Source organism: Delphinapterus leucas, chromosome 9 (genome assembly GCF_059928025.1).
Source record: "Delphinapterus leucas isolate spDelLeu-1000000601 "Yukka" chromosome 9, BTC_Dleu_Yukka2, whole genome shotgun sequence".
NCBI classification, from domain to species: domain Eukaryota; kingdom Metazoa; phylum Chordata; class Mammalia; order Artiodactyla; family Monodontidae; genus Delphinapterus; species Delphinapterus leucas.
This window is the reverse complement of record NC_143137.1, coordinates 20,586,800-20,598,960: the sequence shown is the minus strand read 5'-3', so window position 1 is coordinate 20,598,960 and position 12,161 is coordinate 20,586,800. Positions and strand designations below refer to the sequence as shown.

Genomic DNA, 12,161 nt, shown 5'->3' with positions numbered 1-12,161 from the left:
GTTATCACAATGTCATCATCAGTTGAAACAAAATCATTCTTTGTAACTGGAATCTAGTGACTATAAACAACATATGTTATTGGGTGTTCTATTTCTAATAATTGTAATTACTCGAAAATACTTGCCATTAATATAATAACAACAGTGATTGACCAGTTCTCTGTTCCAGACCAATAACTTCACCTGAATGCACTCTTTGTTCAGGGGAAAAAAAAGAGGTAATTCAACATGCCTGGTGATAGTCAACAAAGCCAGTGTTGAAACTGGAAGACGCCCGGATGAAAGCCTTCCTAGGGATACAGGATGCTGCTGGGGAGTTGAAGGGCCACCTGGCAGCCTCCCTCTTGGCTAACAAAAGGCCTCTGTCTGCATCCCCACACTCAAAGGTTGAAAGCAAATGAAAACCTAGGGACTTCCAGAGAACCGCTGGGCCTGGGTCTCCCCTTCATTCCCAGGGTGAGTCTGGGTCTGGAAGTCCAGGGGAGCTCCAGGCCTGAGGCTGTGTGAGCCCCCCTATTGGGCAGAACTGGGAGACCTAGGCCACACTTGGACACTCACCCAGTAAGACCACTTCTTGGGTGTGGATTTCTCTTTGGTGCTCTCCAGATTATTTCCACTGATAATTACAGAACTTCAGCAATCATGTGGACCAATGGTCCCATTTTACACGTCTCTAAATACAGATCTACAGATCTCTTACACACCTTTAAACCTCCCACAATGCCCCGCATATGGGAAATGTTCAAGAAGTGGGTAACGTAGGATGAGAGGTGACCTGTAACAATGCTACAGAGTATCATGCCATGAATAAGCTCTTCCCCTGGCATGGAGAGGGGACACTTGTGCCTGGGGCTTCTACAAAGTCACCTTTCAGAGGTGTAATTTTCTTTGTTACCCCTTATTCCTGTTACCAGCTCTTCCCAGAAACAAAAATACAGACAACAAAGGAATGACATTAAAAAAAGATCATTATATTTCTGTTAGCAGCCGGGGCTTTTTTTTTAAGCTCTGAGGACAATATGACCTTCTTCCGCTGACCTGCAATGGCTGGACTCAGCCAACAGTCCACAAATATTTATTTACTTCTTTTCCCCTTATCTCCAGGAAGACGCTGCTACAACAACCATCATGAGGTGGTCGACTCTGGCCTCTCCTCTGTGTTATATTCAAAATGGTCCATTATTGAGCTGGGTAGAATGCAGCCTCCAGCTGTGGACCAGGAGTACAGCCTTAAGACTTCCTCCTCGGGCTTCCCTGGTGGCGCAGTGGTTGAGAGTCCGCCTGCCGATACAGGGGATGCGGGTTCGTGCCCTGGTTCAGGAGGATCCCACATGCCGCAGAGAGGCTGGGCCCGTGAGCCATGGCCGCTGAGCCTGCGCGTCCGGCACCTGTGCTCCGCAACGGGAGAGGCCACAACAGTGAGAGGCCTGCGTACCGCAAAAAAAAAAAAAAGACTTCCTTCTCTTAGAATAAGTAAGCATCCAAGAAAAAGAGAAGCCAAAGTTAATTCCATTCAGTGAAGTGATAAGGGAGGCATGGCGATTCCAAGATACCTGTCACTGTGATGGCTTGCCAGGCTCCCGGTAAAAGGGCTCATGTAAAATGGAAAGAGTTGGCGGTGGGGCCACAGCGGTGGGTTTGTCCTTCTTCACATCCCTCCATCCGTCACGTTCCTCCAGGCTTCTTCCTCTTCTGGGGACCCTGGCACCACACCCTCTGAAGTTCTGTGAATCCCCAGTGACCTCTGCCACCACCAGGTGCACATGGGTGCTGTACCTGGCTTGCAGTCTGGGCACCTGAAGACATTATTCTTTTATGGAGATCCCTGAATTGCACTGGGAAACGTGGTGGGCTATTGTTTTATTCTTTTCTAGGTTTTTTTCCTCTTTCTGAGCAGCAGATGCCAGCTGCTTTTACATATTTAAAAGAAAGAAAGTTGGGACAGGAGGGGCAAACAAGACAGAAAAGGCAGAAATTTGAAAACCTCCTTCAAGGTCATTAAATGATTAGGGCCCTTTGAGATCCACCAGAGAGCTCAATTGTCTCTGTTTTCATTTTATTCTTGGGCCTCTCCACACAGGAAATCCCTGACACATACACCAGCCTGGAAAGCTGGAGAGAGCCTGAGAACCTCTTTGTCTCCACTGCCATCAAGTTACTTGTAGGTTCCTGAACAACATAAGAAGAGGTGCTTCCTGGGCTCTTAGTCCCTGGTTGGGTGGGTCAACCAGCCCTTCTTCTGCTTCTGACCCTGCACCCCAAGACAAAGGCCCAGGATTGAGGAGAATGGATAGCCTTCTTTTAAATTTCTTTTTTAAAAAATATTTTATTTATTTATTTGTCTGGCTGCGCCAGGTCTTAGTTGGGGCACGCGGGATCTTTCAGTTGCGCATGTGGGCTCTTAGTTGCAGCACGCATGCAGGATCTAGCTCCCCAACCAGGGATTGAATCCAGGTCCCCTAAACTGGGGGCGTGAAGTCTCAACTGCTGGACCACCAGGGAAGTCCCGAGAATGTACAGCCTTTCATCAGGGTCTTCATGCCAAGGTGTGCCCCTTGGCTGTCAGACCCCTGTCTGTCCTATTAGCTTTAGCTCCACTTTGTCTTAGTTAAAAAAAAAAGAAGCAGAGAATTGACATATTAAAAATTAGATTCACATTCCTACTTAAAGCCAAGACATAACCCCCTTTCCCCCTTTCCCTATGAAGGGATAATCTAGGTCTGGGTCTCTTTTTCGGATTACGAATTCAGAGCAGCCGTTCCCAGCCATAGACAGACCCCATCGCAGAGGCGGAGGGCCTGTGTCTAGAGACTTCCATAGCCTCTTCTTGTTCTGGTCTGAAACCTACAAGTGACTTGATGGGAGCAGAAAGAAAGAGGTTCTCAGGCGCTCTCCAGCTTTCCAGGCTGGTGTATCTAGCAGGGATTTCCTGTGTGGAGAGGCCCAAGAATAAAAGGAAAGCAGAGACACCTGAGGGATCTGGTGGATTTCAAAGGCTCCTAATCATTTAATTACCTTGAATGAGGTTCTCAAATTTCTGCTTTTTCTGTCTTTTTTGCCCCTCTTGTCCCCCCCACCCAATTGGGAGCATTCTCTCCCCTTGACAACCTCACCATTCCTTGTCTTTCCCTCCGCAAAGGATTGCTCTGCCCATTCTCTACCCCGAGAACTCCTGCTCAGCCACCAAAGCTTGGGAAAGTGGGATCCGGGGCTGGAAATTTCTCATCTCCAGACACACTTCAGTCTTTTCCTGGGTGAGGAGAGCTCAACACAGCAGATGCTGGTGGTGAGGTGTCCTCCGCTCCTCCCTTTCAGAGACAAGACAGCTTCCCTCCTGCCATTAAGGGTTTGGCCTAAGTTAGGGTTCTTAGTGGGGTGGGAGTCTGGGGGTGGGCCTCTCTGTTCTCACCATGCCCCGTCCAGTCCCCCAACAGCCCTTATGCTTTCTGCACCTGGACAGTTCCCTGCTCTCAGTTATGGCTTTGCCACATGGTCATGGCACCTGTGGGGCTGTCTGAAGGGGACTGGAAGGTACACCCAAGACTTGGGGGTAGGAGAGATGTTGGAGCCTGAGTCCAGCGTTGGCCGAGAGAGTGCCCTGTCCTTGCATTCAGTGGGGTCTAACCAACACGATACAGATATAGATATAGGTATATCACCTCTCTATCTTCCTATTCTCAGCAACAGCGTTCTAAACCACTCTGTTCAGAACTACTGGCCCAACGGCTGGAGTCACACAAGCACCATAATGTTTGAACAACAGCAGACCTTTCCAAAATGTGTTTACACCCATTATCCTTGAGGCCTTTGCCCACAAACTTACAGTCTCAGAGAGGAAACAACACAGGCACAGAGCATTTCTATTATGGTGATGAAGAGTTTTCAAGGCTAAGACCAAAGATCAGGACGGAACAGAAACAGTGCCTTAGCCACGGAGCCTGACTCTGCGTCAGTGATTCGCAGGCTGGACCGCGCAGCAGGATCGCACGGTGCTGACCGCAGCCCCGAGGGGTCACCCAGCTGGTGCAGAGGGTGGAGAGGGAGCTTTTGCATCTCCGACAAGGTCCCAGGTGATGAAGATGCTGCTGCTGCTGATTTGGGGACCACACGTTGAAAACCACCCTCAGGTTAGTGACCACCCTCTCATTCTTATCTTTCTCTCCCTTTTACTCAACTTGACTTCTTTGATCTCAGTTCTGCTCTGTGGACGGTGCTCTGAGGGGCCGCTGAGCAGTCTGTACACAGGTCTGCTGCGTACTTACGATTATTTCTAGGACACACACACACACACACACACCTCTGGGATTGTTCTGGAACTCACCTGGTGTGTAGAGGGTCCTGCTGGACGGAGTGACCTGGAATGCACCTCTGTCTGGTAACTGAACCCCCAGGACTGACCCAGAGCTCAGAGCTTTGCTTGTTTACTGCTTTCGTGAAGCAGTCCCTTAAGAGTCGGGGTTGGGGAGCAAGGGGGTGGTCCTGCGGGATTTGCCTTTGTTTTCTCTTCTTAAGGGAAGACCTGCCTGCGTGTCCCATGCTCACAGCAAGCGGCACTCACGGCTCTGGCTGCGGGACCTACCTCGGGCAGCCTCACCCGGCCTTCCTGGAAGGAGCAAGTCTTGGGGTCATGGGTGCAGACATGCCGGTATTTACACCAGTGGCAGCGGTATGGGCTCTCCACGCAGGACAGGCACCTGGGCACAGAGGAGGAAGAGGCACACATCATAGAACCTGCATGAACCGAAAGCAGAAAGCCTAAGACTCTAGGGCCTAGCAAAACATGTTTTCATAGTAGGAGAAACCACCTTCAAACACTCAGGAAGACTAGATCTTGGAAAAATCCATCCCTTTTCTCTCCAAGTCCTCAGGAAGCCAAGAGTCTCTGGCCTCCGCCCTCACTCAGGTAGCTGACAACCCCGATCCCCCAAGAGCCTCATCAACCACCCTCCATTTTTATAGGATGGCGCCCTCTTTTGCTGAATTGGGAAACAATGAAGTCTGGAGTAGAGGGGCTCATCCAGAGAACCCATAAGAGTTAGGGTTAACAGTGAAATTGACTTTTAATTCAAATTGACTCCAGGGTCTCTGCTGACAAGGACCCACGTGGACACACCTTTGCAGAGGAAGGTCCTGAGGCTACCCCCTCAGTGTGATGGGCAGAGTTGGCAACCCTACCTCTACTCACCATTCCCAGGAAACACAGGCAACTTTATAAAAGCTACTTCCTGTTTAAAACCCAACATGGTTCCCTTCTTCCAAAGGGTCGAACCCAAATGCCTTGCCATGCAGGCCAAGGCCTCTGTGGTGTCTAGATCCACTGTCCCCACGTGTGTCTGGTGCTTCAGCCAAGAACAGGCCACTCTCTCCCCATGCTGTCCTTCTACCTGGAGTAACATTTCCTCTACCTCATCATCTCCTCTTCCTTCTTTGACCAATGGAGAGTTGGTCTCATTGGGGCCCTCATCCTATTCATCCTTCTGTTTCTGTCTCTGGAACAGTACTGGTCTTGTTGTATATATTTTACTTATTCATTGTCCTGTTCATCCACTGGTCCACCAGGCCATGACTCTTGGTGGGTAGAGATCGCATCTTTGCATCTTATTAATGTTTGATCCTCCTCGTTTAATGAGTAACACACTGTCTTGCATATAGGATGCTTAAAATCGTTTTACGGACTGAATGGAAACTTCAAATATGATTTCATCTACCTATTCTACTTTCTTAGAGGGGCAAAAGGGGAGTGAGGGATTAGGTCACCACGTGGTAAAGACATGGCAAGCTCTGTGGGAAGAAGCAGGAAGAGAATTCCAATGTCGAAGCAATTTGGCTGGGAGGACTGGCTGCCTCTTACTTGGGGTGCCAAAGAGAGCCACAGCTCTGGACTCACAGCTGTCATAACCAGACAGAGCCCACGAGCCTAGAGTCCCAAATACCTATGGTTATGTTAACTAGCTTGTCCTATGTGGAGAAGAAAACAGAACATTATATTAAAGCAAGCAAAGCTTTTTGAGATCAGGTTCTATGGCTTTCAAACTGTGCTCTATGGAATGCTGGGGGTTCCGTGGAGCTTCTTTGGAGACTGTGTGAGATGCGTGGGGTTCCTAGACAGAGGGGTTCCAGGTCCCCTCGACCCTCAACCATCTCTTGCTTTCATCTATTTTGTATATTGGGCTTTCACACCTAATTTTGGTTGAAGAAAGGTTTCTATGGTGAAAAACAGGTTTGTACCTTCTCAATATTATCCAGGCCCATCATTTTGGAGAGGAAATAAGAATATAGTAACAGTAAAATGTACAGTGCCTGAACAGTCGGCCAGACATGGCTCTAAGCGCTCTCTTTGTAATAGCTCTTCTAGCCCTCGCAGCCATCCTGTGGGCTGAGCAGGGCTGATGAGCGGGCAGCAAGCAGCGATGTCCCAGCCGAGGGGACCGTGCCCTTGCCATGTCAGCTGTTAAATATCTGGGTGAGGGCTTCCCTGGTGGCGCAGTGGTTGACAGTCCTCCTGCCGATGCAGGGGACACGGGTTCGTGCCCCGGTCCAGGAAGATCCCACATGCCGCGGAGCGGCTGGTCCCGTGAGCCATGGCTGCTGAGCCTGCGCATCCGGAGCCTGTGCTCCGCAACGGGAGGGGCCACAACAGTGAGAGGCCCGCGTACCAAAAAAAAAAAAATCTAGGTGACATACCAGGAGGAGGACTACTATTTCCTCATTTACAGAGGATACTGGGGCACAGAAGGGTTACTTTTCCTAGCTGGTCTGACTCCAGAGCCCAAGCCTCCATCGTCCGTGGCTTCCCCTGGGAAGTGGAGGCTTCAGTCAAACAGAGCCAGAGGTGGAGCCGGAGCCAGAGCTAGAAGCCCACCCCAGGCCGAAGCCTGCCTCTGACCATCGCCAGCCTGAGTCCCGACCCAGCCTGCAGGGGACTGTGCAGAGCTGAGCGTTCATTCAGGTGACTTGTTGGACCACTGCCTGGACACACGTGGCGCCTTCTCTCCCTCCCCGGACCCCTCTTCTCACCTGGGGTGCTGGCCGCTCTGTTCTTCAGGTAATAAGCACCCCCCTCCTCAGCAGATGGTGGAAAGTGAATCACGTTAGCAGACTTATGCCAGAGAAGGTGTAAGGGCTAGGGACTTGGAATTCCCCAGCCCACAGGTTATCACGCTGCCTGTTCTAGCCTCTTCCCATTAACCCTGTGGGTGCCAGAGGAGGGAGTCTCTCTCCTTCTAGGGGTGAAGGAGGTAGCCTTACAGGGCCTCTAGATGGTAAGTCCTTGGGAAAGTGGTGGGGTCTTCTATCTTTGGATGAACTTTGACCCCAGAAACAGGGAGCTGAGTGAGGCTGGAGGGGCACTTACGAATTGTGGACGCTGCAGTTGTAGAAGACAAAGCTGGTGCTGGCAAAGGTCATGCCTGTCTCCTTCGACTTGAGCTGCAGCTGGACGACATGGTGGTCGCCTGTGGGCGGAGCCAGCCATGAGGTGGAGGTGGGGTGGGGGCGGCCACTGCCCCGTGTCGGGTCCCAGTGAGAGTAATGCACCCTGGCAAAGGGGAGCCCACTCTCCAGGGGGTGTGCTCAGCTCTACCGGATTCGGATGCGGTCGGGCCCGGTCCCAGGACAACCCCGAGAACAGCTGCAGGGGCTGATTCCGGTCTACTTCTCCTTCCACACTGTATTCCCAGCACCCACCTCTCATTCGCTCACCAGGTCCTTTCCTGTCCACACACACACACACACACACACACACACACACACACACACTCACTCTGACAGGCATTCAAATGTGCAGTCACATACACGATGTCCATGCAGCCCTCACAGAATTACAAATACACACATTGATTAGCTACCAGGAGAAACACGTAGACTCTTGGCAATGCTGCCACAAATTATGCCAGAGGTTTTACACATAGGTGTGCGAGCACTCACGAGCTCGTTCCCCATCTCTGTAAGGAAAGACCCTGTGCTGACACCCCCTCGTCTGGTGGGCTCCATTCGGGCAGACATCCCTGGAATCGTCAGCTGGCACCAGGGAGGAGCTGGGGCCCATGTTTAATTCACAGCCCTGACCCCAGGCCCCTTGTTCTGTGCCTTCCCTGAGAGGCTCATTAATCAATCAGCTCGGAACAAATGTGACAAGCCCAAATGGGAGGGCCAACATGGAATCAGGCTGCCCAGGCAGGCCTGTCCCTCTCAGCGCTGGGCCTCTGTCCACTCTGTCCTTCTTGTGGCAGCCGGCCAGCAACAGGAAGCTCCGGGGAGGCGGGGCGGGGGTGGGGGGGGCAACGGTTCAGGGTCAGAGACCCAGCAGTGCAGGCAGGGGGTAAGGAAGCAGATGACCCCTGCACCCCATCCCTCCTCCCGTGCCCCTCCCACGCCAGCCCTCTCATGCTCCAGCATGACCTCTGAACTTGACCGGGACACTCTGCAACTGTGCTGGCCTTTCCCTCCCCCACCCTCTTGGCACCGCTCCCCACCCAGGGTGAGGTTGACTCCTGGATGCTCACCTGGTTTCAATTCCAAAGGCAGCGGAGGGACACTCCATCCCCCTCTTCCTGTGACACCCCTACCAACGCACGCACGCCGCTTCCTCTGACCCTCCCCTCCTGTGCGCTCCCTCGATCCCGCGTGTCTGTCCTGAGTTCTCATCATCCAGGCGGCGGGAGGAAAGACTTGCCACCCCGCTTTGCCTCTGGGGACCACTCACCGTTCTCCGTGATGATCCGGGGCACCTCCTTGGCTGCTGGGGAGTGGCACTGGATCTGACTGCCTACCACCAGCCCGTCCATCTCTGACAGGTCCTCGAAGGTGCAGCTGACCCCAGCTGACAGCTCTGGGACATTGTACGTCTCCAGGACCAGCTGTGAACAGCCAGGCAGGGGGAGAGAGAGGAGGAGAGAGACATGGGAAAAAGAAGGTATGGAATAAAGGAAGAAAGAGGGAGAGCAAGAGAGATCAGAGAGAAAGAGAAGAAAGAAAAGCGTGAGGCAATATTGACGTACAGAAGAGGACACCCAATTTATGACCGGAGAGGATAGAGAAGGTGGTGGGATGGTAAGAGACAGAGACAAAAGAAATAAGCATCTGAATGGATTTGGCCCCAGCAAACAGAACGTTTAGGGGATTTGTAGGTGGAGAGAGGCCCTGGGCAGGACTGAGGCCCCGAGGAACTGCTGCTCAGGCTCCTCTCCGTTATCCCCAACTTTGGAAAATGGCAACACCAACCAGCAGGTGCCCAGCAAGAACGTGGGCGCCACCGCCCCCTTTTCTCCCTCTGCACATATATCTTTCCCATCTCAAAGACAAGGATAGGGCTCCCAACACTTTCCCCCTCTTGGTCACACTTCCAGTCATTTCTGGTGTCAGTTTTCCCTGTCTTTCTACCCCTTGCGCATAAAGCCTCTTCCCCGATAGTCCTGCAAACCTCCCCATCTTCCATCCCTGGGGACACATTCTTTAACATCCCTGCCCTGTTCTGGAGCGGCCTTGCTGGCCAGCTAGGCCCAGCCCTCCTGAGGGGTGTTGGGCTGAGACCCTTTTGGGCGGGGGGAAGGCTCTTCCAACATCCGTGGATCCCGGTCCCACGGCCTTACCAGGACATTGTACTGAGAGACGGAGATGTTGCTGGGATGGACGGTCAGCCGGACGCACTGCTTCATCTCAGAGGCAAACCTGCGGGGCTCTCTGGACCGCTCACAGCGCTCCTTCCGGGTGCACCTGGGAAGGACAGAGCGACTGATCAGGGACTCAGGAGGAGACCGCTGGTCCAGCGAGGGGCCGGCGCGGAGGTCAGGCATTGCCAGCGGCTCCTAGGACATGTCCGAACTGAGCATGCCCAGGACTAACCTTCTAGTTTCCTTCCTCCAGCCTGGTCCTCCCCCATCAAGCCCAAACTGGAAGAAGAAGGTAATTCCAATCACTGGTTGTCACATGCGAAACCCTGAGAGTCACCCCAGAGTGCCCTCAGGGCCTCCTCATTCACAGAAAGAGCTGGAAGTGCTGTCTATTCCCCCTCCCCACTCAGCCTCAGCCCCCCGCCCCCCTTCGCAAACCGAGACTGTTCTCTCCACGTATCTCCTCTTTCCGATTTCCTCGGCTTTGTGCACGCCAGCTCCTCTGTCTGCACTGTCCTCTCGCCACATTTTTCCCCATTCCAACTTCTACCTGTCCCTCTAGACATGGTTCAACTATAATGCATCTGCCGTGGGCCCCTCTTCCCACCAACCCACTCCCACCCCGGGCAACGTTAAGAGCACTTTGGTGTTTCCCACCGTCTAGAACTTCTTAGACTGTATGACAATTATTAGGCTAAGCGCAGCCCTCTCCTACCAAGTGTGAACTTCTCAAAAGAAGAAACTATGCCTGACTTACTCTGGAATCCCCTGCATATCTCCTGCCCAGCAGACAGAAGGTAAACATAGGTGGGCAGGAGGGAGGGGAGGAGGGATCAAAGTTGCCAAGGGTAGAAGTTCAGAGCACGCTCTGGAGCCAGGCTGCGCTGGATCCGAATCCCAGCTCCATGGCCCAGCATCACTGCTGTAGAAGGTTCGCTACTGCCTAGTGTCCGTGTCCTATTATTGTTCAAAGTGTGCCTTGTCATCAGTGGATCACATCCAGGTGACCTGGGATCTTACGGTCGTAACTGATGGAGGCTTGTGAAAGATGCACGTAAAAGTCAGGGTGGTCACCCAAATGCACACATCACACATAGGGGAAGGCGCTTAAGCTCTCAGCCGGGGCCAGGGCTTGCCCTGCCTTCCAGTGGGAGTTGACTGCTCGGAGGTATTTGACTTTCAGGAAACAGTATTTAATCCAAGCTGGATAAGCCTGGTGAACATGGAGCTGCGCTGAGTGGCCATGATTTGGCACCTCTGGGCTACTGATTCTGCTGTGGGGTGGCAGTGAGGGAAAGCAGGGTCCTCAGAGGGACGTGTTGAGGTAAGATGGGACTGCAGGGAAATCCCTCCTGAGTGCTGATCTCTTTTGGTTAAAGAGGAGAGACTCTGCCGAGAAGGGAGGATGTCAGGGGCTGTTGCAGGAGCGGAGGAAGCACCAGGCAAGGAGCTGAGTAGGGAAGGGAACAGCCAGGGATATGGAAGGGAACCTCTGTCTCAAGAAGCAGACGGGTGAGGGGTAGGGTAAAAGGTGAGGGGAGAGGGGCACCTGGATACCCTGATCTGCTCTCGGGGTGACTCTCAAGGCACAGAGGAAACCTGCGGGGGCCTCTCCTCCCAGCCACGGGGAAGGAAGTATGCCATCCACATCACCTGGAGTTACCAAATAGAGTCCAGGTAGAAAAGAGGCAACTCCTTCTCTCTTGCAGTGGGTACAAAGGAACTTCGTTGAGGGACCTCAAGACAAGGTCTATCTGCATGGTTTGCTGCTCCCGGAGTTCATGAGGCTGCATCTTGGCCTCGGTGGGAGGGACGGCCTAATAGTGGAGGGTCTGAGAGGAGAATTTAGCTGAGAAATCACTGAAGGCGTGAACTAAAGGAAGAAAGGGGAGATATGGACAGAAAGGATGACCTTGGAGTAAAGTGGATGTGTAATGCAGAAATAAAACACAATTCTGAATAAAATAATCATGGCTACTAGTCATTGAGCTCTTATTGGGCACTGTGATAAGGGGCTTACAGTTTATGTCACTGAGCTCTCCCAGAGATGATGGGAGGTAGGTAACCATTTTAAACCCCACCTTACAGATCAGGAAACTACAGAGAGCAGTTAGTCACTTGTTCAAGGTCATCAGCTAATCAGAGGGAGCCTGTATGAACACAGATGGACTCTGGAGCCTCCATTCTCACCCACTGTGCTCTACCTCCCTGAAGCTTCTAGACTAAACCCATTTTCCTTGCCATCCTGATGTCCCCTTCTGTGCTTAGGGCAATTTAAAAATGTCCTCTCAATCTTATTCTCTATGCTAATTGCTGTTTTTGCCTGCCACTGGAAACACTTTGAATATTACTGAGACTTGTGAATTCTCCAGGACCTGTCCAGGAATCTCATCCCAAGGGTGAAAGGTCAGATGTGAGTGTGGTTGTCTCCAAGGCACCCCCAGGCTGTTCTAGCAGACCCATGACAACAAGGGCATCTGCCTAAAAGTCTGGGAAGTTAATTTACCAGGCTAGCTCCTCTGCGAGGACTTCATTACCTCCGGCCATTAA

General features: G+C 52.2%; 1 protein-coding gene across 1 annotated transcript in view; it reads right to left on the bottom strand.

The window, feature by feature from the left end:
- Positions 1-12,161, bottom strand: part of PLXNA4 (plexin A4) — a 380,029-nt gene that overhangs the window by 84,978 nt on the left and 282,890 nt on the right. The window contains exons 5-8 of the mRNA XM_022580815.2: positions 9,591-9,714; positions 8,705-8,858; positions 7,355-7,454; positions 4,580-4,694 (exon numbers count right to left, since the gene is read on the bottom strand). Coding sequence (XP_022436523.2) covers positions 4,580-4,694; positions 7,355-7,454; positions 8,705-8,858; positions 9,591-9,714 — 493 coding nt within the window. The remainder of the gene's footprint in view (positions 1-4,579; positions 4,695-7,354; positions 7,455-8,704; positions 8,859-9,590; positions 9,715-12,161) is intronic.